General features: G+C 45.5%; 1 protein-coding gene across 2 annotated transcripts in view; it reads right to left on the bottom strand.

The window, feature by feature from the left end:
- GNAL (G protein subunit alpha L) overlaps positions 1 to 26798 on the bottom strand; it is a 179449-nt gene that overhangs the window by 95581 nt on the left and 57070 nt on the right. The window contains exons 1-5 of one of the 2 annotated variants that reach the window (XM_053571263.1): positions 23281 to 23412; positions 22455 to 22785; positions 22217 to 22289; positions 21495 to 21549; positions 21239 to 21358 (exon numbers count right to left, since the gene is read on the bottom strand). In XM_053571263.1, coding sequence (XP_053427238.1) covers positions 21239 to 21358; positions 21495 to 21549; positions 22217 to 22289; positions 22455 to 22596 — 390 coding nt within the window. In that variant the 5' untranslated portion in view covers positions 22597 to 22785; positions 23281 to 23412. Of the gene's footprint in view, positions 1 to 21238; positions 21359 to 21494; positions 21550 to 22216; positions 22290 to 22454; positions 22786 to 23280; positions 23413 to 26798 lie in introns of those variants that run through there. The other variant, XM_053571262.1, reaches the window with a different exon arrangement.

The following is a 26798-nucleotide window of genomic DNA, read 5'->3' as shown; positions in this document are numbered from 1 at the left end:
TCAACAGCCTCCAGCTGCTCCTACTGAAACGTACCTCCCAACCCAGGATGATTCTGAAGTTAAGGGGACTTTTATTCCCTATTCATAAATGAACCCACTGCATTTATCAAATAAAGCCTTTGTCATAAACGTACTGGTTCTCAGAGCCATGTGGCCTTTCAGAGGTCACACCGCCTGGCATTCATCTTTATGGAGCTTCAGCTAAAGCCCCAGATACCAAATGACATTTCCTAAGGTTTCATCTTTAATACGCAGTGAGGGAGAAGCCACGACTTCCCACAGCATTTCTCTGCAGCATCACATGGCCTTGCAGATGTGGCTCCTGCTCAGAAGGAGAAACCAGGACCTCTGGGAGCTCACTCAGCCTGCAGTTGGCACTGTTTTTGAACAAATAACTAAAAATCACATAAGTAAAGGGCACTTAACCTAGACACACAAGTAATCTTGTCTATAGAACCAGGAATGGGTCACCAAGGGCCATAACCAGTGGGGAAGTCAGAAGAAAACCTCCCAAGGTCTTCAGGCAGGTGCTGGGACAATGGTCACTCCACCCCATCAGCCACTGCTCACTGCAATGTGTAACGGGTGGGTCTGCAATTCCCTCTCTGAACAACACAGAAACTTGTAGGGAGGAGCTGGGTGTGCCACAGAGTCTTCAGCACAAGGCTGGGCCCAGAGGCAGCCCAGTGAGTTGTGAGGACACAGACCAGCAGTCGGCTCTGGGTTCCAAGTCTGAGCCCACCACCAACCACTTGTGTGGCCTTCACCTCTGCACTGCCGTTTCTGATCCATAGCTGGGAACACTCAGAGTCTCCTCGTGAGAGGGTGTTCAGAAGACGACGGCCACTCACAGGCCTACAGCTCCCCGCATGCTACGGGGAGGATGACATCCCCAACAGCCTTCCAAACACAGGCAGGAACCCATCTAGGTCACCTACTTGATTTTGGCCAAACATCTTGCCAAGGACATGAAGAAAGGGATCTTATATAACCCTGATGCTGTGAAGCCTCTTCATCAACTTGCTACTTACATCCCAACCATACTGCTCACATGAAGATGCTGCTTAGCAGATCTCTGTTGATGTGTGTTAAGTTCCTAAGACAAACAGCATGCACTTGCCATACTCTGAACACGGGGCATGATCAAATCAGTGTTAGTCTGAGTACCTGTCACTGGAGCCTTCAAAGGCATGGAGGCACAGTGCTGGAGAGCTCCTAAAGTGGGGTGGCTGGAGTGACATGGGGAGGCAAATGTGGCTTTAGGCTGTGTGGTTCACTGTCCCTTGCAAGTGAGAAGTTCTCACTGAATCCAATGTCACCTGACACATGACTCGTACAAATACTTATCCTGGAGAAGGAAATGTAGCTTCTGGTCTTGGTTCTACTGCTAATGTGCTGTAAACTCAGAAAATCCCACCATCTCCTTGGAATTCTTGTTCCTCATTTATAAAATCATTCTAACATTCTCTGAATTTTTCCATATACACCATAAACTTATGTTTTTAATGAGGACCAAGGGCTAGAAGAGTGGAAAACAACATATTTGTCCTTCTGATTAATGTTGAGGAAAAGTAAAAAGGCTTTCTCTCTCTCTTTTTTTTTTCTGTTCTTGAGACAGGGTCTCATTCTGTCAACCTGGCAAGAGTGCAGTGGCATCATCATAGCCCACAGCCACCTCAAATTCCTAGGCTCAGGTGATTCCCCTGCTTCAGCCTCCACAATAGCTGGGACTACAGGCACCCACCACAACACCTGGTTAATTTCTTTTACTTTTAGTAGAGACAGTTTTGCCATGTTGCTCAGGCTGGTCTTGACCTCCTGGCCTCCAGGATCCTCCTGCCTCAGCCTCCCAAAGTGCTAGGATTACAGGTGTGAGCCACTGCAACTGGTCCAGCTTTTTGTTTTGAAACTACAACCTTCAAGCTTTTATGATTTACTTATTTATGTTTTTGTTCCATTCTTGGGGTGACCTCTTGGTGTGCACTTGACTATCAGCCCAAGGGGTGAAGAAGTGTGACACATGGAGGGAGCCACAGCACATAAGCCAACAGCAAGTCTTAGTAATAAACAGAAGTACATTTTCTTTTTGGTTAGCAAGCCTGGGCTGAGTTTGAACCCGCCACCCTGGGGCATGGGCCCAGTGCTCTAACCATTGAACACAGGCGCCCAGCCAGAATTATGTTTTCAATAAGATAATTCTAAAGTTTGTGACAAAGCCTAAGAATGAAGAGAACATTGCTGTATTTCTCATTATGGGAAATATCTCTTATTCTACGTATCATAAAGTGTTATGCTGTTAGAAGTTTGAACCCCATTTTCATTACTATACTCTTTTTGTAAAAAAACCTTTCCTTAAGAGTATGGGATTTTTTTCCTAATAAACAAACTGAAATCTGGTTATCTACAAAAACGTTTCATGCAATGAAAACAAAAGTAGTGGAGAAACCAAAAAGCCAACATGGGTAGCTGGACATGACAAGCGACGCAGCTGGAGCTGGAGCTGGAGCCAGAGCCAGAGCCAGGCTCAAACCGAATCCCAGAAGAGCTCGCTGCGCAGAGAGCAACTCCAGAGGCCAAAGCCACTGATTTTCAGGAACCAGCATGGCAACACTGGACATCAGCAACAGATGGCTGATTGTAAGTGGCTCCCACCTAGGGATTCCTCTTTTCCAGGTTTTACTTGTTACAACAGAACCCTAGATGAGCAGACATCTTAGATAATGAAATTCTAGAGGGCCAACGGCCCAAATCAGACTTCTAGGGACCTGCAGCATATGAGCCAATGACAAGTCTCAGGGCTTTAATTCTTATAGCAATAAACCCTTTTTTTCTTTTCTTTTTTTTTTGGCAGTTTTTGGCCGGGGCTAGGTTTGAACCTGCCACCTCCAGTATATGGGGCCGGTGCCCTACTCCTTGAGCCACAGGTGCCACCCCTTTTTCTCATTTGAACTCTTAAAATTTTTCTGAAGCATTCCATACTTCCCTGCCTTCGTACAACAAGTGGAATTTGAATTTTCCTTCCCTCCCTCCCTTACTTTTTTTGAGATAGAGTCTTACTCTGTCACCCTTGGTGGAGTGCTCTGGTGTCACAGCTCACAGCAACCTCAAACTCTTGGGCCCAAATGTTCCTTGTGCCTCAGCTTCCCAAGTAGCTAAGACTATAGGCACCCGCCATAATGCGCAGCTATTTTTTTTAGAGACAGGGTCTTGCTCTTGCTCAGGCTGGTCTGGAACTCCTGAGCTCAAGCAATCCACCTGCCTTGGCCTCCCAGAGTGAGAGGATTACAGGTGTGAGCCACCACACCTTGACTTCTCTCTTCTGAGGACTAAGGATCTATTCTAGACCACGAGCATGGGTTACTGCATGTGCACTGCAAGAAAATATGCCTCCATGCTGAATGTCTCCGCTTTGGGTTCTGATGGGTGTTCTACACATTTCTGGCTCTTTCCTGTTGTTTATGTTCCTTCCCTTTGCCCCTTCTTTATTTCTAAATAAAGACTTAGAGGAATCTTTTCAGGTGTGGTAGAGCCTCAAACACTGCAGCTCAGAGCATGGGCTCTGGTGGCCAGCACCAGTCCTCTGGCATGAGCCACGTGACGTGGCCAGGCACTCATCCACACCACAGTGGCCACTGCACAGTGGGGTGTGTGTGTTAAATGAGACAGTCCATGGAAAATCTCAGCAAAGTCAGTGCTGCAAGGCTAAGTGTTCAATGGCTACCCAAACCAGTAGTTTAAAACGATATTTGTAGGGTGGCACCTGTGGCTCAGTGGGTAGGGCGCTGGCCCCATATATCGAGGGTGGCGGGTTCGAACCCAGCCCCGGCCAAACTGCAACAAAAAATAGCCAGGTGTTGTGGTAGGTGCCAGCTACTTGGGAGGCTAAGGCAAGAGAATCGCCTAAGCCCAGGAGTTCGAGGTTGCTGTGAGCTGTGACACCACAGCACTCTACTGAGGGCGATACAGTGAGACTCTGTCTCTAAAACAACAACAACAACTATATTTGTAAATGAAAGTTTCTGTGCCTGTGGGCAAGGCATGAGGCCTGGAACCAAGCCTGCATGGCCACCTTCCAGCCTCACATTCAGTGAGTATCTATACTGGCTATCAATTCCCCAGAATACAGGGCTCTTTTCAGGTCCCCCAGAACTGCTAATTAAGAGCTGGCAGGCAGGCACAGTGGCTCACAGCCACCACAATCCCAGCATTTTATTTATTTTTTGAGACAGAGTCTCAAGCTGTTGCCCTGCGTAGAGTGCCATACCATCATAGTTCACAGCAACCTCAAACTCTTAGGCTTATGTGATTCTCCTGCTGACTCATCCTCCCAAGTAGCTGGGACTAAAGGTGCCTGCCACCATGCCCGGCTAATTTTAGGGATGAGGTCTCACTCTGGCTCAGGCTGGTCTCAAATCCATCTGAGTTCAGGTAATCCACACGCCTTGGCCTCCCAAGTGCTGGGATTATAGGGTGAGCCATGCACCCAACCAATCCTAGCACTTTAGGATGCTGACATGGGAGGATGTCTAGAGGCCAGGGGTTCTAGACCAGCCCGGGCATATAACAACACCCCATCTCTACAAAAAGTACAACAAATGAGCTGGGCGTGGTGGTGGGCATCTGTAGTCCTGAATACTGGGGAGGCTGAGGCAGGAGGCTCACAAGTGCCCAGGAGCTTTATGTTATAGTGAGCTGTGATCAGGCCCTGCACTCTAGCCTGGGTGACAGAGCAGACCCTGTCTCTAAAAAAAAGGAAAAAAAGGATAGGAAATGCCACAGGATAATTCCATTAAGGTAGAAGGTTCATCTTCAGTGAGTCAGGAATTAGAAAGAAGCTACTAGTTCATCGTTGGTCAATGGAGATTCAGTAGGTACTCTGCACACACTGTCCTCAGTGACAGCCTCTGGGTCTCTGCCTCGGGAAGAGTGGCCTTCAGATGGGCTTGAAAGGGGGCCCTGCTGGCGAGTCCTGCCACCCCTGACAGACAGAGGGTGCATGTACACAGCCAGCTGCAGGCTGCACTTATAGACAGTTCCTTCTCTAAAACATAAATCTGTGATATCAAAATGATGGTTGGCAAAGTGACTAGACCAAGCCTGTGGTTGACACAGGATGACTCAGGAGTAACATGGACCAGTGAAGGCCATATAACAGCATGTGGGGCAGGCTCTAGGGCAGGCAGCCTGAGCTCCAGTTCTGAACCATGTACTACCCAGCTCTGCGACCCTGGGCAATCCAATGGCATTCTCTGGCCTCCTGCTTTCTCACATAAGAAATGAAGACAACCATGTTCCCATCCACAGGACTGTGGTGTGAAGGGCAGCTCGTGGCATGAAGTGCTGTTTGGGGCACTGGTCACCATTTTCCTTGATATTAAACCAATGTAACAACATGACCAAAAGGTGAAAACTGAGGAGCAGACAGTGTTTTTAGATAGGCTCTAATGCATTTTAAAAATCCCAATTTGGCTTTTCTTTATATTCCCATCAAAACTATGTGATTTATTCCCGAGTAAAATATTTTCTGCAGACTATACCATTTTTAGACTCTTCCCATGTAACATCGTGCCTTGAAAGCCACAGATGGTGGAGAGAATCCCCTGCAGACACCACAGCCTGCTCTTTATGCAGAGCCAGGCTTGCTCTGGTCCACAACGGAATGGACTGCTCTCTGTACCCAGACCCTGCCTGCCACGCGGTGGAGGTGTCTCCCCAAGCCCTGTGCCGACTCCGCACAGGTGGCCTGCACAGCTTCCTCAGGACGCTGCTGGTCACAGGAATTCAGAGAGGATACGATGGTGGCTCTGCCTCTCCGAGCAGGGGGGTTCTCACCTCTCTGTGAGCAGCTATGCTCTCCACACACTTCTGGCACACAAGCACGTTATAGCCAAACTACTAAATGAAATTTCCAAAGCTTCAGCACTTGGCAACAACTACAAGAGCAGCACACACACACTTAAAAATAGCCTGTTAAAGGGTGACTGGGTTTTATTGGATATTCACTGAATGTCTACAGTAGGTCAGACGTAGCCCCGAGCACTTTGGATATATTACTGTATCTAACTCTTTAAGCAACTTCATGTGCTAGGCACATGATTATTATTACCCTCATTTTACAGATAAGCAAACTGAGCATAGAGATGCTAATTAACTCACCCCAGGCTATATAAATTGATGCAGAGGTGAGGTGAGTTACAAAGTCTGCAGTTAATCATATTGTTGAGGAACCTTTATTCTAGCCACCAAAATTACTCAGATACGAGTGTTTTTATATACAGTAGAACATCCATAGCTGACCACCTCCCTACACTTCCTTAAGCTGAGCTGACTTTCACAGACTGGACATGTACCACGTATTCCTTCTTTTGACCACCTTCACGTGTTGACCAGTTTGTTACAGTCCCTTGTGCGGTCAACATTCAGAAGGTCTACTGTAATTATATATGTAAAACTATTTCAAGATTTTTGGTACTATTTTGTTTCTTTTTTCTAAGAAAGTGCCTCAAGAAACACTAGCAAGCCACTGAGTACTGTCTCAGAGACTGGCTGTGTAGGGTATCAACCAGCCAGTTTACCTGCCCAACCTGTCCAATACGTCCTTCCCAGGACTCCTTCCAGGGTGATTTCACACAAAGCCCCATCATGGATGGTGCTGCTGTCTAGGGGCTCCGTCTGCAGGTCAGTGATCACCTCACTGCTCAGCAGGTGGGGAATGGGCAGGATGCACAGGCCCTGGGGAGGGAGAACCCCTGGCTTTGGGAGAATTTTCCACCTCTCCCCTCACAGGTTGGGAAGACTCCCAAGAGGAACGACAGCAGGAAGGGAGGGACAAGGTGAATGCTTCTGCCCAGGGCAAAGCACAGGTCTGAGCATGGCAGGGAGGGCCTCTTCTCTGTGGTGGCACTGGCAACAGTCTCCTCATGGAGCACCTGGCACCGCTCACAAAGGCAGCCTTCTAGGGACAAGGTGTGTAAGGGACTGCAACAAGAGACTGAGCGGTGACTCTCAAGTAAGAGGGCTGACCCCTGTGAAACTGCCATATGATAGCTCAAAACCCATATTGGCAATATCTCATAGTTTAGCCTAATAGAGGATGGCACTCCTCATCTGACGCAGATCTGTACCCTACATGAACAGAAATGATGACAGAATCAGGAGATGTGTTCTACTCCTGACCTGGCCGCCAGGTCAGCACACCTTGGTGGCCCCAGACAAATCACTCCAAGTTGTGTGGCCATCCGTGCTCAGACACAGCTAAGTCCACTTCCCGCTGAAGGAGAAGCTGCTGTGAGAGTGCAGATGGGTGGCATGGCCAGAATGTGGTGGAGAGGCAGGTCTCTGCAGCCAGGGAGCAGCTGACACAGGACAGCGCAGGACACTAATGGGCACAAAGAGAGTAGAAGGAGGAAACTGCAAAGACACAGTCTCCTGAATGTCTTGGTAAAGAGAACCACAAGATAAACACGAGTAGTTTCACATTTACCTTCACTAAAATCAACTCGGACAATATAAAGCAATCTTCTGATTGAAGCACATACATTTCCTAAATTTTTTGTGACTTTTCTATTATTGTACTGGTATTTTTACTTCTACTATAATATTCATACTGCATTCAGACCATAAAATTTCAGCTTGCACCAAGTGTAAAGTTCTCCAATTGAATTAGCCCCTCCAAATTACTCTAAGAATATCTCTCCATAATCCTCCTATAGGATTCTAGACTCTCCCTTGAAACCTTCCCTACAATGTAGGGGATTTCTGAGAAGGAGCCCCTTTTCTACGCCCCAATTTGCACATGGTGCTGTGTTAGCTGCACCATGCTCCCCACCACCCTGGCCTACTGGCTGAGCTTACCCATTTTTCAAAGATAAGGCCAATTCTTACCTTCCCTGGACAGCACCACTGACAGTTACCCACAGGGTAACTCTCTTTCCCCTCACTGGCATCATCAAGTGTCCTAATTATTTAGTTAGACTCTATATGCCCTGATGGAGCTCCTTTTGGAAACATGCAATTCGGCTTGGTATTTCCAATGCTAAAATGAAGCTCCTGACACATCTTAGGTAATCATTTTTTTTTTTTGCAGTTTTTGGCCGGGGCTGGGTTTAAACCCGCCACCTCCGGCATATGGGGCTGGCACCCTACTCCTTTGAGCCACAGGAGCCACCCTTAGGTAATCATTTTTAAAAAACTAAATGGAATGCCTGTTCAGATAAGGCTGATAATGGTTAATTTAAAATATATTAACTTCCAGTAAGTTATAGAAAAGCACATGAAGATATGATTTGCTACTTACTAATTATAACATTTTACCCAAAGAAATAAGAAATACTAATGATAATCTTTATCAGTTTAATTCTTTCAAGCAGTTAAAGATGTTAGTTGGTAACATATTAATTTCTTTGGTAGCTGATTACACAGTTCAACAAAAACCAATTAATACACAAAAGTTTAAGAACTATTTAAAAAACTCTTAAGAAATTTAACATATTAACTGCCATGTGAGTGGCATATTTAACTTATGTTAGTTTTATTTTTTATTTTATTTTTTTTTAACTTTTTTTTATGTTGGTTTTAAAACTAGGGCCTTGTGAAGCTTATATAAACTCACACATCTCTTGACTAAAAAAACTTTTTTTCTAGTGTGGCAGGCAGTATGTTAAAATTGGATACTTTAAAATGATCACTTAAAATTATCAACATTTGATATGTAAAGCATTGGAACATTTAAATAATGTTAAAAATTTAAAGATCATTTAAGGAAGAGAGGCTTGAGAGAAGAAAGGAACCTCCTAATAATTTCTCTAATCAGTGACCTGTAGTATACGTATAAAAGGTACTCTTTTTTTTTAAAAATTGAGACAGAGTCTCACTTTGTCACCCTCAGTAGAATGCTGTGGTGTCAGCCTCCCTAGTAGCTGGGACTACAGGCATCTGCCACAACGCCTGGCAATTTTTTTTTTGTTGTTGTTGTTGTTGTTGTTATTATTTCAGTGAGCTCAGACCGAGTTCGAACCCACCAGCCCGGGTGCATGTGGCTAGCGTCCTAACTGCTGAGCTATGGGTGCCCAGCCATAAAAGGTACTCTTTAGGGTAAGTATATACTCCTGTGGATAAAAAAAAAATGCAACCTAATAAAAATTCCATAAAATCTTTTAACATTATTTTTGATAAAAATAAAGTCAAATAACTGTCACTATTTTCAGCAATAACCAATATGCTGGTTCAAAATTACCCATTTGATTAAGACTGCACAAACAGTTCTAGAAGCAGTCAAGAATCCTATACATGTTGATGGTGGCAGTAGGAAAGAAAATTTAAAAAATGTTTTCTTGTTTTTCAGGGACGGTTCTAAAGGTTTTTGCTATGAAAAGATGATCTTTCATTCATTTTAGATATTTTTGAAAAACATTACTTTTTAAAATGACATTCATAATTCAGATACTGTTTTTTGAGCATGATCCAGTGTCACACATGCATGTGTGCCGCATGTGTCTGTTTTCTGTGTGGGGGTCAATGGAAGGATAAGGAAGAGTGTGGCCAAGTTCATTAAGCCTCCCCTTGGAATGAAAAGTTCAAATGGAAATGAATAGATATACTTTGTCGCCCTTGGTAGAGTGCTATGGCATCACAGCTAATAGCAACCTCTGACTCCTGGGCTTAGGTGATTCTCTTGCCTCAGCCTTCCGAGTAGCTGGGACTACAAGTGCCCGCCACAACGCCCAGCTATATTTTGTTGCAGTTTGGCTGAGGCCAGATTTGAACCGGCCACCCTTGGTATATGGGGCCGGCGCCCTACCCACTGAGCCACAGGTGCCGCCCTGTGATGCACTATTTAAGCTAAAAGATGACAATTCCATTTTTCTGAATGCCATGAAGAGTCTGTGGCTGAGGACTCGTCCTGCATTCTGGCTTATGCTTATCATCCCCTACAGACTGAGGCGCTGAAGCTGCTATGCTAAGTGGTCTTGATTTTGTGATGGGGACATGGGTTCCTGACCAGGCTCTGCTGATGACAATCTTACTTACCTAGAAGGTCTCAGTGAACCAGGTGCTTCCAGGAAGCCTTTGGTCTGAGCAGTAAAGTCCTTATTAGTCTTCTTCTCTGAATGGCTACAGAATATCTAGTCTATACCATATGAGTCAGTATTAAATTACATGATGCTTTATTATTCATTAACTTTATGTTACATATTAGATATAACTTCTTCACTAAGTTTTTTGAAGCCAGAGGTCCTAACTTATACTTTCTTATTTTGGCCACAGTCTTACTGCAGTGCTGAGTGGACACAGACACCTGACCTCAGTGGACATTCAGAGCACCACCATGTGCCAAACGCCACGGCAGGCCAGGAGGAGATGGCTGCCTCAGCCTCCTGAGTAGCTGGGACCGTGGGCGGCCACTACCATACCTGGCTAATTTTTCTACTCTGATTTCAGTAGATATGGGGTCTTGCTCTGGCTGGTCTTAAACTCCTGAGCTCAAGCAATTTGCCTTTCTTGGCCTCCCAGAGTGCTGGGATTCCAGGTGTGAGCCAGCCCTGCCAGCTGGGTTTTGAAGGTAGTAAGAGCCAGACCTGGGGGAGGGAGCAGCAAGTGTGCAGAGAGGCAATCAGGGCACGTGGCAGGGAAGTCAGAAATTTCAAACTATCCCTGTGAAATAGAAATAGGTATGAGTATGGGAGGGACAGAGCGTCTTAAAGTCAAAGAGGAAGACAACAGGACAGGCACAGATTGAACAGGACAGAGATAACACATAGCATGGACCTAAAAGGTTGACAGTCCCCAGAGGACTCAACACCATGACAGGCTGTCAGCCATGCTGAAGGGAGGCCAGGTGCCCTCCAATGCCCTGCAGGGATTAATGGTATGATTTGTGATCTCTCTTAGAGTGAGGAATTCTGCACCTTCCATGCTTTAAATTATGGATATTCAACAGATGCTTAAGAAAATCACCTTCTATTTTCCTAATCAACTACTCTGGCATTTTGACTTAGCATCAGAACAGTTTCCATCCACTTTATTCTAATGCTAAATTTTATTTAAAAAATTTACTTGGTAATTCAGGCTAGATATTTTCCATACTACTAAGATTAACTGCAATTGCATTTTACAACAGGCTCTCTTGGCTTATTAAGGACTGGCTGAGATGCCACACCAGGACTTCTGGAGTCAGGAGGTTGTTGGGCAGGAAGGAAAGGCCCCTCCCTGCTCTTCTACATCTTCTGATTTTATACCATTCACAAATATTTCCCAGACACAGACACAAAAAGGCACTCGCTTATAACAGTCTCACTGAGAGTTATACAGTCTCAGTGAGACTGTTATACACATAATTTGATTCAATGTATGCCATAAAAATTATCTAATTATTTCAAGAGGTAAAAAGACCCTGTACCTTCATGGATGACATTCTCATGGCAAAGTAAAACAATAAAAAAGTCAGTGTTTTCAAGGAACCTTCTGGGAAACACTGCTCAGCCTCTTAAAACCTACTGTACTTTTCTCACAAACCGCACATTGACTCACTTAAGTCTTAATTTGGCATAAGAATAGTTTCCCCACTCCACTCCTTCTACCAAGTCCCCAGAGAGAACTGAAAAGTTCAAAATATTTTCTCTCAGTTATATAAAACTAGCATTAATAAGGACAAAATGCTCTAATGTAAGGGATTTTTAATGGCATATTCTTCTGAAAAGAGCAAGTGTCCTTAGAAATGAACTCCTTTTGGTAAACCAACATCTAAACTGGAGGTAAAATTTGAAAACAAGATCATTTTTGTTCAATCTCACACTTTTAACAGATTTGAAGTTTCAATGGCATCTTATCCAAGGAATTAAAAAATGTGAGTACATATACACAACGGAATACTTTCCAGCCATAAGAAAGAATGGAATCCTGTCATTTGCAACAACATGGGTGACAGTGGAGGACATTATGTTTAAATGCAGCAAGCAGGATTGGAAAGGCAGATGCTGCTCCCCCACACATGGGGGCGGAGAGCAGGAGGGTGGGAGGGCAGTGGCAGAAGGAAGGTCTGTGAAGGAGTAAGGCCTGGGTTCAGCAGGGTGACTGTGTTAACAATGACGGACTGTGTATTTCAAGAAAACTAGAGGAGAGAGGGTGGATGCTCCTAACACAGAGAGATGATAAACGTCTGAGGGATAGAAATGCCAATTACCCCAACACATTACACGCCTGTATCAAATGTCACATGTGCTCCATAAACGTGTCAAACTACCATGTATCTATAGAAACTTAAAAAAATTTTGCCTTAGTTACTTTGTGACCTTAAATTCATTTTGTATAAGGAAAACACTTTAGATGAAAGCTGCTCTGTGGTGCCAGCCCTGACTTCTGAGTGTGCTGGTGAGAACGAGAGGCCCTGTCTAGCTGGTCCACATGCACTTCCAGGGTTGAGAGCACGGAGTGGCGCACGTTTTATGATGTCAACAGCAGCAGCACTATCCCCATCTTGTTTTATTTTCATTATTGTGTTTACAAATAGTCAAAAGAACAGAGCAACAGCTTTCCCCCTTAAAGTATTTATTGTTCAAATTCACTTGTATACTAAAACTAAAGTGTGAAAGTTTTGGTAGGAACAGGATCAGGATATCTGCACTGTTTCAAAGGACATTCTTAGAATTTAAATTACCAAGGGTAAAAAGGTACCTCTCCAGAAGCAGACACTACCTTTACTAAATGACCAGAGCCTGCAACACAGTTGCACTGAGAAGGCCCTGTGGTCATTTCTGTGCTCCTGCTGGCAAAGCATGACCCTCCCAGGAGCTCCCAGTGAGAGTGCTCTGAGAATACAGGTCAGGTGTGGTCCCATCGTCAAATAAAAAATTAAAAAAAAAGAATAAAGGTCAGGCCAAGATCATGAAAGAAAAGGGTTTCTGAGCAAGTGTTCTAGTGCAGAGGAGAAATGAAATTACATCCTGGATTGGGTTACTGACCAGAGTTGCCAATATCATGATTATTATTACCCCTGTTATCTTACTATATTATTATTGGGACTCTGTAAAATTTGAGTAAGGTTGTTAATAAAATAGTATTCAATGTGTATTAATGTCAAATCTATTTTTGATACAAGGTCATACAAGAAGATGTTCTTGTTCTAAGGAAATATACACTGGAGCATTTAGAAGCAAAGGAGATTGACTTCTACACACAACTGTCAAATGGCTCCTGAGATCGGGTGCTGGCGCAGAGAGAGTGAGAAGGGGTGTGTCCAGGCATCAGCTGTTGGTGGATCTGGGTGAAGGACACAGGGAGTTTTCTATATTATTTTTGCATTTTTTTTTAGGTAAGTTGACAATTGTTTCAAAATAAAAGTTATCATTTTGTAGAAATACCCTTTATTATAATATTTTAAAGAACAAATGGAATTTTTAAAAAGTATCTTTATTGAAGCACTGATCTGGTTAATGTATCTGAAATATTTTACTATATCGGTAAGAATTCCTTTTATTATAGAAGATGTGCAGAACAATACAATAATCATTCTTAGTGACTAATATTAATATTAATCTGATATAATTTCTGACAGAAGCCACATGAGGCCTGCAAGTAGGGTTCTGATAGAGGAAACGCCTTTTGCCCAGCAAGGATGACTAAGCCCCCAGAGTGCCACCCCTAGCAGACACAGCAGTGTGAATCGAGAAGTGATCTTTCCAAGACAACTTTCATTTCTGTCAGTTCCCTGATGAAAACCTCAGGATGGGTCTCCTACACTTGAGGCACACACACCCTCCCTCATTGCCCTGCTCCCCAGACACGCCTGCTGGGGAGTCCTCTGCTCGCCCCAGCCTGACCAAGCATTTGGTGTGTGGGTCACAAAGGTGCCACCCCATCTCTAAGTGCCTGCCCTCTCCATGCCCACCTGTCCTCTGACCCCTTCTCACTCTAGCTGTGTGGGTGTCCCAGAATGCTGCCAACCACTTTCTGCCAAGGAGAGCGAATGCTGAAGTAAATACTTTACATTTTCAATAATAGGTGTCTTCTCAGGAAAGTGGTAAGCATTTTGGATTTTTTAAATAAAATATTTTAAATATCCTAGGATTATGTTTTTTTAAAAGTCCTAGAAAAATATTGTTCATAAAATAAACAATAATGTTCCTTTCTTAATTTGCACATCCTTTTTTTTTTTTTTTTTTTGTGAGATGTGCTGGAAGGGGTGTACTCCCGTGTCTTAGATTCAGGACACCCTGGGGGAGACAGCCTGGGAAGACAGCCTAGGGGATAACCTGGGGAGGACAGCCTGGGAGATCTGAGGGCTGCCACAGGCCTTCTCCAGCTCAGCCTCCCTTTCCTCAGCAGGGACTGTCAGACTGGCCAGTCTCCAGGGCCCACAGCCTGCTCTCTACAAACACCACTGCTTCCATCTCTAGGTGTGACCCTTGTCACACCCAGAGCCAAAGTGGTAGTCCTGAATCTAAGACATGGGAGTACACCCCTTCCAGCACATCTCACAAAAAAAAAAAAAAAAAAAAAAAGAAAGGATGTGCAAATTAAAAAGGAACATTATTGTTTATTTTATGAACAATATTTTTCTAGGACTTTTAAAAAAACATAATCCTAGGATATTTAAAATATTTTATTTAAAAAATCCAAAATGCTTACCACTTTCCTGAGAAGACACCTATTATTGAAAATGTAAAGTATTTACTTCAGCATTCGCTCTCCTTGGGGGTATGGCCAGGACACATCCTGTCTTTCTACCACTAGACCCCTCAAAGCGAAGGAGTGTTGGGGTGAAGATGGGCTTGAAAGAAAGAAGCTTGCTGGAACTTACAGAAAAACCAGGCAGAAACTATACCCCAGAGAGCAAGGTGGGACTCCAACAGGGATCGGGCAGGCAAACTGGGTCATTCCAGGTGGCCTGGGAGAAGCCATGGCAAGGCAGGCCGCAGAATCAGAATGGTAGGAGGGAGGTGGCAGAGGTGGACAATAAGGAGCCCACAGCCACAGTCTTAGCTCTGTGTGTTCAGGGGGACTGAGGCCCACAGTCTAAGCAAGTCAGACTGAAATAAGGTAGAGAAAGAGAGGGAGGCTGAGCTCTGAGGGCTGCCGGTGAGCAGCAGGTAAGAAGGGCGATCTAAGCTTGTTGGCTCGGGCCCTTGGGAGCTCTCACCTGAGAACCTTTGCTATGACAGACTAAAGTCCAGGCTGTCCAGCACCCAGGGCCTAATGGCCTAAGCCCCTCTGGGGTGGGTAGGTGAGCCTCCCAGGGACATCAGGTCTCCAAATGGAACAGAAGGGACTGCTTATGCTAGCTTGAGGCAGGAGCACGTGGGGTTGGTCAGATGAGAATAGCCATGAGGTGTGGTTGGTCCCCACAGATCCAGAGAGGACAGACAGTTTTGTCAGACCACCAGGATATCAGGGCTAGCTGGGCTGGATAGAGAGTGCCACCAGGGCATGGTGAGGGCTGACCTTAGTAGACAGCATTAGCTCTGCTCCCACTTTCTCGCACAGAGCAGGAGTCCTGGTACACCTCCCAGGTCCAGCCTGCTGTTTCAGGTAGGAACATAATCCTCACAATACCCATATGAAGTGGAGGGTGTGACAGTCTCTAGTTTATACTTGAGAAAAAACAGATAGCAGTAAAATAATTTGAAATACTGAAAATTTGAAGTATTTACATAATAATTGCTGCAAGGTCTTGGCAGCAATCTGAACACAGGTGGGCTGGCTCCACCGTGTCCCTTCAAGATGCGGTTGCTGTCCTGTGAACAGATGCACAGGCCTGGGGGACATCTCCTGAGTTCCTCACAGGTTTCAGCCCCCCTGAACGCACAGAGGCAGCCCCAGGTCCAAGAGCCCTTTTTCCCTGTGGCTCCCATTCAAGGCAGATCCAGCAAAGGGGCAGGGAGGCCCCAAGGGTGCTCCCTGCAGTAACTCAGTAATTTCCGTCCACATCTGAACATATCCAAGATGCTGCTTTTCACCGTTATGCCAGTTATAAAAATGTTTAAGCACTACCATCTACCATGGAGTCTCTATACCTGCTCAGATGTTCCCTTCTCCTTCAAAACACACACTTGACCTCACTAGCTCCAAAGGCAAAGAGGCCACAGCTGGGGAGTGGATTTAAATGCCATTCTGAACCAAGATGCTGCTGTATGCACAGGAAGCTCACTTTCTTTTAACACTGTGTCACATTCTGACCAGCCTGTCCTGACATCTTGTGCCTGCCATCCTTACTGATGTGGACACAAAGGACTGTTGTCATCTGAATTGGCAGCACTTGGACCCTGTGGGCAGCACACCTGTGAGGGACATGTGTTCCACGTGAGCCATGGAAGGAGGCCTAGTCCTGTGGAGCCATCACCGCCAGAATGCGGCCAGCCACACCAGTTCTCAGCAGTGCTGGGGTGAGGGTCTGGCAGTAGTCAGATGGTGCTGGAACCTATAAGGGCCGTAGCTTGGGCCAGCGTGGAAGGACTCAGGCTGACCTCTTTCATACAGTGGGCATTAGCTGGACTGACTAAAGAAGGCGCACAAGGAAAACTACCAGCCTGCACAACGCTCACTCCACAGGACTGGGGAAACCACCAGCCTGGACGACATGTGCTCCACAAGACGGGAAACCACCAGCCTGGACAACACGCTCCACAGGACTAAGCATATGGGACAGTGTGCTGGGACAGTGTGGTCTCCCTAGGCAGGGAGATTTCCCTCTTATCCAGCTTTCCCTTTTATACGGACTCTCCTATTCCCCAGAGCTGGCCTGCCTGAGGGAGTGTGGCCACCTGTCCAAAGTCATGTGTTCAGAGTGTGGAGCTGAGGCCCACACAAGACAGCACCCTGGCTCAGGCTGCCACGGCCATCCTACCAGGTGGTGACCACAGAGCACTGACCAACAGAGCAGAGCTTTCTATTTCTTGTTTAGCCTCATTTATCCTTTTCTTCTTAAAAAATCTAGCAAAACATAATTGAAAACAACTAATAAAGTATCCACATTTGAAGAAGAAAAATTAAATAAATGAATAATTCAATAGCAATTTTGCCTGGTACTGTGATAAGGGTTGTTTCTTGGGGGGAGGGGAATAACCACATCATTTTTCCTATTTCATAAATGATCGACTTATCTATCTAGATTCATAATCATCACCCATGACTATTTTTCCATCACCTGTTATGCTGGATATATATAGAATTTGGTTGCTAAGATGTGGTGACAAGTAGTGTTTTGTTTTGTTTTTTGTTTGTTTAGGTCCCAAAGGCTTTTGTCTCTTCTATCTTAAAAGAAACCCTCTTTTGACCTCACCTGCCTTCTGGGCTTCCTTTTATAGCAAGACCTCTAGGAGCCAACCCTGGCTGTTGCCTCCACTTCTCAATTGGGTCCTTATCAAGGAAATCATGGGCTTCAAGCTGCCAAAGCCATGTTTCTTGAATGCCCTTTGTGACTCCCTGCCAATGGTGAGGAGCTCTGCCCAGGGCCTGCCCACCCCACTATCCTGTTTCTGCTGCCCTCCTGGAATCCCTTCATAGCCTGCTCAGAGGAATCCCGGCCCCTTGTGCTGTCCTCATCATTAGCTCCAGCTTCTCTCACTGACCTCCGTCCCCAGGCCACATCTGTGCAGCCTCTCACACATTCCCACTGCTTATCTGACATCCCCATAAGGACATTGCAATAGTCACCTCCAGTTTACCAAGAAGACAAAAACTCTTCACTCTTTCCTCCTCTCAGCCTGTTCTAATCATATATGCAGAAATTCAAGCCAAAACACAAGTCTTTCATAGTTTCTCCATTTCTCCCAACACCAACATCCAAATGCGACCAACACTGAATGTTCTATTTCCAACACCAATTCCTGCACTGGCCACTGTACATCACCCCGTGATTGTTTCGCCTTGCCAAGCTGCCTGCTATTTCTCATCTGGATCACAATAACAGCCTTGGAAACCTTTGCCCCACTTTGGTGGTGGCAGCCTCCCCACCACCCGCTCTCCACCCACAGTCAGAGCAATCTTGACAAAGCACAACTGGATGGCAATTTTCCACTGCAAGGACCTCTGGAGGCTGCCATATCTGTACACACCCAGCCTGTGGGCTGGAGAGACATTGTGCCTCTCTTTAACCTCCCCAAACAGACTTGCCTGATAGGCGCCAGCCACGTTCATATTCTTTCTGCTACAACCTTGGTACAAGGAGTTCAACTGAAATTCCCATGAAGGTGATATAAAGAGCAAAAGAGCAAAAGGGCAGCTTCCTGTGTTTGGCCCCCCCCCCCACCATGAGTGAAATGCTCAGAGGAAAGCCTTAAGACATTTCTAAAATAACTACTCTAATTCTTATTAGAATAAGAAATTAATTTTTAATGATAGACTATATTTGGTTTATTTTAGACTATACTTTATTAATATTTAATGACAGACTTTCAGAAGTTACTTTATGCCTACAGGATGAAGACCTCAGAAAACTGGATTATAATGCTGATAGACCTCAAAGAAGTACTAGATTTAGGAAAACTATGCTATATTTCCCATTAAAATCCCTGATTTAGCTCTACTTTTATAATGGTTACAAAAAACATAAATTCCTTTAGGTAAAGTAAATAAACTAAAAACTACATACTTTAAATTAAAATTAGTTTTTTCAACTGTACCAAGTATTACAGTCACAAAAGTCAGAGTTATCTTGCTACTATGCCTAGTGAGGATCGTCAAAATGTGAATCCAAGAACTATACAATTTAATGAAATAAGTAATAAATATTTCTAAGCCCTAGGAAATAAATGTCACTAAAATTGTGTCATATTAAAATAAAAAATAGCATTTCAGAAGAAACATTAAATACTTAATAGTAACTTCCTTACTTATGTAACAGTACGCTGCTTAACAAATATATTCTCATTTGACATGAGAACAGACATATAACATAACAGAAGGTTAGACCTAAAAACCCCAGTAAAATACCAAAAGAACACTGCGTCTGAAAGAGCATTATAATTACATTCCCATCTGCTGGTGTGAAATAATTGTATTTTAACTAATAATTAATAATGGTTTCTGATAATCATTTTTAAGTAATTAAATTACCTATATAAAAAATACATGCATTTAAAGGAAATGGTTTCTCAAGTTTTTTTTTTTTTTAATTAAAAATATTGTGATTTAGCTCAAGAAACATTTTGCAGAGCAGGGCTTTGAATTCTTTGGATGACACATGTGGGAGTTACTGACTGCTTCTGGATTTTCAGTTGAATGTGCAATTCCTTATCATCTGTGAGTGTGTCATGAATTGGAGAAAGAGGTTGTGGGCCTGATCGATAAATCTTAGTTTCAATTTCTCACTAGAAGTGTTATGTGAGATTTATGAAATATATGAGATGTTTTATAATTACTGTTAGACAAACAGGACAAATCCGAGAAGTCAAATACTTGTGTGTGAATGTCTAATCTGAGGTTGGAAGGGAATGCCACTCCTGATTCCAACCAGGACTGTAGATTCTGGGTGATTTCTCCAATACATGTGATCTCAGTGAGAACTGGGAGGACACCTGTAGCTCTAGTTAGCAGGGGCTTATAGTGCGGCTGGAGCGTGCTCTGGCCCTCCCCTCCACCTGCCACATCATCTCCTTGCCCCTCTCCACTTTAACCAGTTAAAGACACTATTTAGTAAAAACAGTGAGTCCACAGGCCATGCCCTCGCTCCCTTCCTCCAGCTGGTGTGCCAGCCCTACTCCTTTCTAAAAATTCAGAAGCAAAATCACATTAAATGATCAGAATAAAATCTTTTTAAAAAGTCATTCTCCTCAGGTATCCCATGTCAAAGCCCATAGGACAAGGGTGCTCTAGGTTAGAGAAGAGGTGGGCAAGCAGGTGCAGTGGCCTTGCAGGCAGACTGTGCAGCACCTCTCTGCTTTATACACTGGTTTCTGCACAAGCTTACCTTCAAAGAGAGGATTCTGAGAATGAAAAATATCTCCAAACCACCATGCCAGGTAATGCAAACTCTGAGATACACACACACACTCTTTTGGGGTACTGTAACACAAATTACTTTCTGAGAAATTTAACAAGTAATTTTCCTTCGAAACATGCTCTATCAAATTATCAAGTAACAACATTTTTTTTTTTTTTGTAGAGACAGAGTCTTACTTTATGGCCCTCTGTAGAGTACAGTGGCCTCACACAGCTCACAGCAACCTTCAACTCCTGGGCTTAAGCGATTCTCTTGCTTCAGCCTCCCGAGCAGCTGGGACTACAGGCGCCTGCCACAACGCCCGGCTATTTTTTGGTTGCAGTTTGGCAGGGGCCGGGTTTGAACCCACCACCCTTAGTATATGGGGCCGGCGCCCTACCGACTGAGCCACAGGCGCCGCCCAGTAACAACATTTTTAAGAAATGCATATTCTTAAAATGGGAGAAAACTAATATTGCTTAAGCAATGTTACCATCCATATGATCAGGAAAGTTAGCCCTGAGTAATACAGATGTGAACCAAACTGCCTTTTAACACTATACAGTGAACATTCAGAAGTGACCCGTACTATAGAATGCATCCTTTTCTCATGTGTTCTGAAGGAGGCACATCTTAAGAGTAACTGAATTCTGTTCTTGCTATTCTTCCCATCGAGGAGATTACTTACCATAAGCATTTTTCTCTACTGTTGCTTTCTGAGAAACTGCTTAACTGTTAATTTAAGAATGCATGCAGGAGAAAGGCATGATCAACATTTCTAGAAGGGACATTATGGTCCTGATTATCAGCCTTACCCGTACATTCAAAAAAGCATTTCTTATAATCTTATTGTCTTTAATATTTTTAACATAAATATATATATATATATATATATTTTTTTTTTTTGGTAGAGACAGAGTCTCACTGTACCACCCTCAGGTAGAGTGCCATGACCTCACACGGCTCACAGCAACCTCTAACTCTTGGGCTTAAGTGATTCTCTTGCCTCAGCCTCCGGAGCAGCTGGGACTATAGGCGCCCACCACAACGCCGGGCTATTTTTTTGTTGCAGTTTGGCGGGGGCTGGGTTTGAATCCGCCACCCTCTGCATATGGGACCAGCGCCCTACTCACTGAGCCACAGGCGCCGCCCTAACACAAATATTTTGATATAAAGTAGGTATTCCTCTTCAGCATTTACAGAGCTAGATCTCAAAGGAAGTTAATCGTGAATTAGTATTAATACTGATTCTCAACATGCAACCTCATTAAAATTGTTTCCATCCTTTCACTATTTAAAATATTTCAGGAAGTGTTTGCTTACCTGGGAATATTCAAAGTCAGTGATAGGGGCTATGCTCTTGATATAGTCTGATCGAAACTGGTTTTCAGGGTTGGCCAGTGGAACTGGAGGTATAATAGTACTCATCGCTGAAATAATTGTCTTAAATAGGGTGAAAAAAACATGGATAAACAGTAGTTAGGCTCCATGTATGATAATCTAAAATATATAATTTCTGTCTACACAGGTTAAGTAAACTTTCTAGTAAACAAACACCCCCCTAAAAAAAAGTCCTTACCACAATAGCATCTTTAACATTTTTCCGTATGTCTAAAATTTTCTGCTTCTTTTCCCTGTATTGAAAGAGAATTGTTATTAGATTAATCTACCCTTAGTAGCACTGATTCCAGTCAATTGAGCGGGCTGCAGTACTAAGCTAGCCTGGTTCACTAGAGGTGAAAGTCAGTTCAGGTCTGTACAGATTTTATCTGGGAAAGGAAAATATCCCCCTTTTCTAATCTGTATTTTAAACAAACTTGTTTTGTTACAATGTTTTAAACAAACATTTTATAACCTATAGCTTTAAGCAATCATGTTTTGTTACCAAAGAAGTGGCAAAATCATTATGGATATTGGATATAAAAACAACTAAAGAGTTATAAATATGTTTTACCTAAGTCTATCCATTTGTTAATAGTTATAAATGGAAATATATGCAAATAAAAGATATTGGAATTGTACATTGAGATATTAAGCATGCTCAGCAATACCAATAATACAGACCAATATCCAAGAATATTTAATAAATCCTAGTTAGTCAAATATTTTTAAATAGTCACTACCAGAAGAAGGATTTGCCTAAATATACCAAATTCAACAGCAAATATCTGTATTTTTCCCCTTAAAGGTCTACTCAATTATCAAGTGAACTGTTGAGAGAAAGCACTTCTGGGAAGGCCAGGAAAAGAAGGGACAGTTTGCAAGCAATTTGGAAGCAGAACGGAAATTGATCATCCTTACTCCGGATTAAATCCATTGACGTGCAGGATCCTCATCTGTTTGACAATAGTGCTTTTCCCAGACTCGCCAGCCCCTGAAAACAAGCAAAAAGAGCGCTGTTACCTCTACCCGCTCACAAGTCCCAAGCACCGCCAGGCCCGGCAGCCGTCGGGGCTCTGCCGCCCGCTGTGAGCCGTCGGCTGGGCCCTTCTCCGCCCGCCGCTCCGCGGGGCCGGGAGCCGCCGCGCCCTGGGCTTACCCAGGAGCAGCAGGCGGTGAGTGGCTTTGTAGGCCAGGCGCTCTTTCTGCAGCTGCTTCTCGATCTTTTTGTTGGCCTCGCGTCGTTCTTTTTCATCGACGCCCTGGTCTTCTGTTGTCTTGCTGTTGCCCAAACACCCCATGCTTGCCGGCTCGACGGCTCCAGGCACAGTCAGGAATGTGCGCACAAAGTAAAAGGGACGCGTGGAAGCCGCAGGCTCTGCGACGGCCGCTGCCCTCGCTGCTGAGAGGCCCCGGTCTCTCGGCGCTTCTCCGTCAGAACAGGACCTTCTTCTCCCTCCCCGCCCGCCGCAAACTCCCAACTGAAAAGGCTGAAAGGAAGACGCGCGGAACAAAAGGCTTTTTAAAATGTAATTATTTTAAAGATCTGCTGGGTAAACACTGTACAATGAACTCGGCGGGGGGTAGCAAGGGAGCCGAGCTCTGCGGGAGACACTGGCGGTGGCCGCGAGTCCCTGGCTCGGGTCCCTGCGCCCGCACTCCACGCCGCGCTCGGCTCCTCCCAGCGGGGACCCTGAGGGGCGGCGCGCTCGGCCCAGAGCCGGCGGGGTGGCCGAGCGCAGCACGGAGGGACCGAGTACAGAGCGCCACCAGGTCCGCACAGGGCGACTGTGGGCACCTACGATGCCAGCTGGCGCGCTCCCTCCCCAGCCCAGGCTCCGTAAGGGGAAGGGGATCTGGCTCAGAAGCGGCCAGGCCTCGGGTCTCGGGCTCTCAGCTACCGGCGCTGGAGACGTCGGGGAACTGGGATGGACCGGCCGGAGGGAGGGAGCGAGGGAGGGAAGGAGGGAGGGCGGGGCTCTTACTCGCTGGGGTCCGGGGTCCGGGCGCCGCAGGCTCGGCCGCACAGCTCCCTCGTACCGGAGCCCCAGGCCGAGAGGGAGTCTGGGTGCGAACCCGGTTGTCTCCAACACCTCCCAGCTCGCGGCAGGCGAGGACTCGTGGGATCATGCATATTCTATCAGGGAGGAGGGTCTCTAAGAGGCGCACCAGTCACACCGCCTTTGTTCCCTTCAGTTTCTAGACTATTCCAGCTCACCCACGCTGCCGCCTCCCCACCCTCCTGTCTTTACTTCCAGCCCCGTTTCTCCCTTGTACTTCTCCCGAGCAGCTCTGCTACTTTTCTAGGAGACACTGCGGTCTCGAACTTGGCATTGAAGCAGAGGAGCCAAGGCAGGCAAGAGACCGGCCCCTCCTGTCCTTGCTGAGAGCCCTCCGGAACCGACGCAGCTTGCTGTACAGGAGCCGGGCGCTGGACGGAGGGGACGGAGGCGACGGAGGCCCGAGCGTTGGCTGGGCTGCAGTCGTGGGCACCCGCGCCGAGTGTGGAGGCCACTCTTGGATGTGGGGGGCTGCTCAGGCTGAGGGTCTCCGGGCTTCACGCTGCGCTCATCTTTTGCTCAGCCCCGTGGTCAAGTCCCTCAAACCTTGCTGTCTTTCATTGCCAGCACGCCCTGGCCTTCCTGCTGGCCTTCCCGTTCCAGGGCGAGCGCCCCCCAACCCCACCCCGGCCCCTGCGCCGCACACTCTGTCCGTCTTCCGGTCCACCAGCTCCCCACTCCCGCGGCAGCTTCGCTTTTTCCAGGTGATTTCGTGCCACCTATGCCTCACGCGTTCATCTCTGCCACCTTCCACCTCACGCCCCTGGTTAGTCCCACCAGTGTTCCTCTGCCCCCTGCAGCCAAGAATTGAAAAGGGACTCTGACTGCCTGTTACTTCCCGCCTCCTGTTGGCCTCTCAGCCCCTAGCAGCCTGGCTTTGGCCCACAGCACATAGAAGATAGTCTTACCAAGGTCACCCATCAAATAAATTTGATCTTTATTTTGATTTTTTCCGTGGCATCTGAGTTAACCACTCCTGGAGACCCTTCTTGACCCCGGGCTTCCCTACAAGGCTCTTTGGGCTCCTTCCCCATTGCAAGGAGGGGCTTGGGGGGAGCCTTAGCCCCAGCACATCCTCTCCCCTCACACGCGTTCCTGACCGTGTCCTCCATGCTCTGCTCACAAGTCCTCCCTGGATGTCCAGCCAGCTTACCCTGATTGCCATTGTCCCCACACACTCCCTCCACCGTGCTTCAATACTGCAGGTGCACTTTGCCAAGGACTACTACTTCCCTGGGGTACTGTCCCACAGTTTCTACCTGCTCCCTCCCCTCTCTGGAGGAAGGGCCTTTGATTTTCCAAGCCAGAACCATAGGAGTCATTCCAGACTCTTCTTTTTTTCTTGCAAACCCAGTTACTGTGTTCTGTCAGGTCGTTTCCCTAAATAATCCTTTCCATCCCATCTCCTATGGCCAAGGTCTTAGATCACTAATTCTAGGCTAGATTCCAGGGGCAGCCTCCTGACTATGCCCATGGGCTCCCATCTCACTTTCTCTAGCACACCCTGTACAGTATGCACCCAACTTATGTCACTGTCCCCATCCTCCAGAAAGCCCTGGCATGGTCCTTTAGTGAGGTACAAACTCCGGTTCCTGCTCTGCTCCATCCCTCCTCCCAACACTAGCAGTTCCTAAAAAGGCTGAAACAGGTGTGTGTGGGGGACCTGCTCCTCTTTCAGGAAAACCTGGGGGCCCCCTCCCTGTCTGGACCAACTCCTAGGTATTCTAGCAACTGAAGTTGGGGCTCGCTGCTTCCCTCACAGCTGGGTTAGGCGCCCCTACTCCCTGGTCTCACCCTTCACCTTGCATTGCAATGGTTTGTTTACTGCTCCATCAAAACCCCAGACACTGGACCTCTTGAGGCAGGGCTGAGTCTGTGTACCTGCCGCACATGTGCCTAGACACACTCTGGATTTTGTGTTGAAAGGATTAGTGAATTCATGAAAGTCAAAGATAATTCCAGCTCAAGATACAACTTCTCATGAAAAGAATTTCATTATCAAATTTTAAATTCACAAAATATTTGTCCAGTTTAGTATTCTATATTAAAATAAGAATACTTTTAAAAAACAAAAGCAACAGATTACTCTTTTTGACACAGGCAGAGGCAAAATATAGTGTCATATTCCATTCTGAGCAAGGTCAAAAGTTCTAGTCTTGTGGGAGAGGATAATTTAGCACAGTCCCACACCTCACACCTTGTGAGCGTGCCAACACACATGCACACATGCCCACATCAGCCCCACAAGTACTATGGCTAATGGGGTGGAGAGAGGGGAGGAAAGTTCTTTTTAAAAAGCTTAATGTAGGGTGGCACCTGTGGCTCAAGGAGTAGGGCACCAGCCCCATATACCAGAAGTGGTAGGTTCAAACCCAGCCCTAGCCAAAACCTGCAACCAAAGAAAAGAAAGCTTAGTGTAAATGTTTATAAGGATTTGTTAATATTTTTAATGCCAATATTCCAATAAACTATTGGAGAGAAGGGACAAAAATCCCACAAAAACAAACGACAGGAGGATTAAGTCATAAAGGAATCCAGAAGCGACGCTGTTAAGGCAGCCTGATATCCAGTCACCCCAAAATTATAGCAAAAGGTTTCCACCTGTTCAGATTTAAAAACTAGGGATAGACAACTTTTATATTTGAAATTTAGAATGATTAAACATGTGATAAAAACTTCCACAAGGTACTCAGTCAGTTAATGTATCAATAATACAGTGATATAACATATGCGCTGTAAAATAGCTTCTAGTTACTGATTGCTGGCAGTGGATTAAATCCTTTCCACGGAGAAATTTATTTAGTATTTGCAGTAACTCTAAAAGGCAGGAACTACTGCCATCTTTTTACAGGGGGTGAGAGGCCTGAGCAAGAGGAGTTTCTGAGACAAGCCTTGTACTGTGATGGCTGTGTCTACACAACACTATCTACAGTGAGTGCTGGCCATGTGCAGCACCATCAGAAAGAGGAGGTGGAGGCAGACTGGGCCAGGCCCAGGCTGCACTGAAAAGTAGAGGGATAAACCCCTCACGTCGAGGGGACACTTGGAAGGCACAAAATTTGGGGCACAGGGGCAAAAACAAAACAGTGTTTTTTGTTTTTTCCTCTCATACTGAGATTTAAGACATATAAGGTGTCTCTGAAGTCCTAGTGAATTTGAAAATTTATTTAAATTTCTTTTATAGTTAGTTTTCTGAATTTTGCATAATGATCTAAAATTTTGTTTTGGCCAGATATGATGGCACACACCTATAATCCCAGCACTTTGAGAAGCTGACGTGTGTGTGTGTGTGTGTGTTGGGGGGGTGGGTAGGCAGTCGATTGAACCCAGGAGCTGAGGCTGCAGTGAGCTCTGACCATACCACTGCCCTCCAACCTGGGTGACAGAACAAGACCCTATCTCCAAAAAGAAAAAAGAAACAAATGTATTATTTTGGTTTTGCT

This window comes from Nycticebus coucang, chromosome 19 (genome assembly GCF_027406575.1).
Source record: "Nycticebus coucang isolate mNycCou1 chromosome 19, mNycCou1.pri, whole genome shotgun sequence".
Taxonomy (NCBI): domain Eukaryota; kingdom Metazoa; phylum Chordata; class Mammalia; order Primates; family Lorisidae; genus Nycticebus; species Nycticebus coucang.
This window is presented reverse-complemented; position numbering and strand designations above follow the sequence as displayed.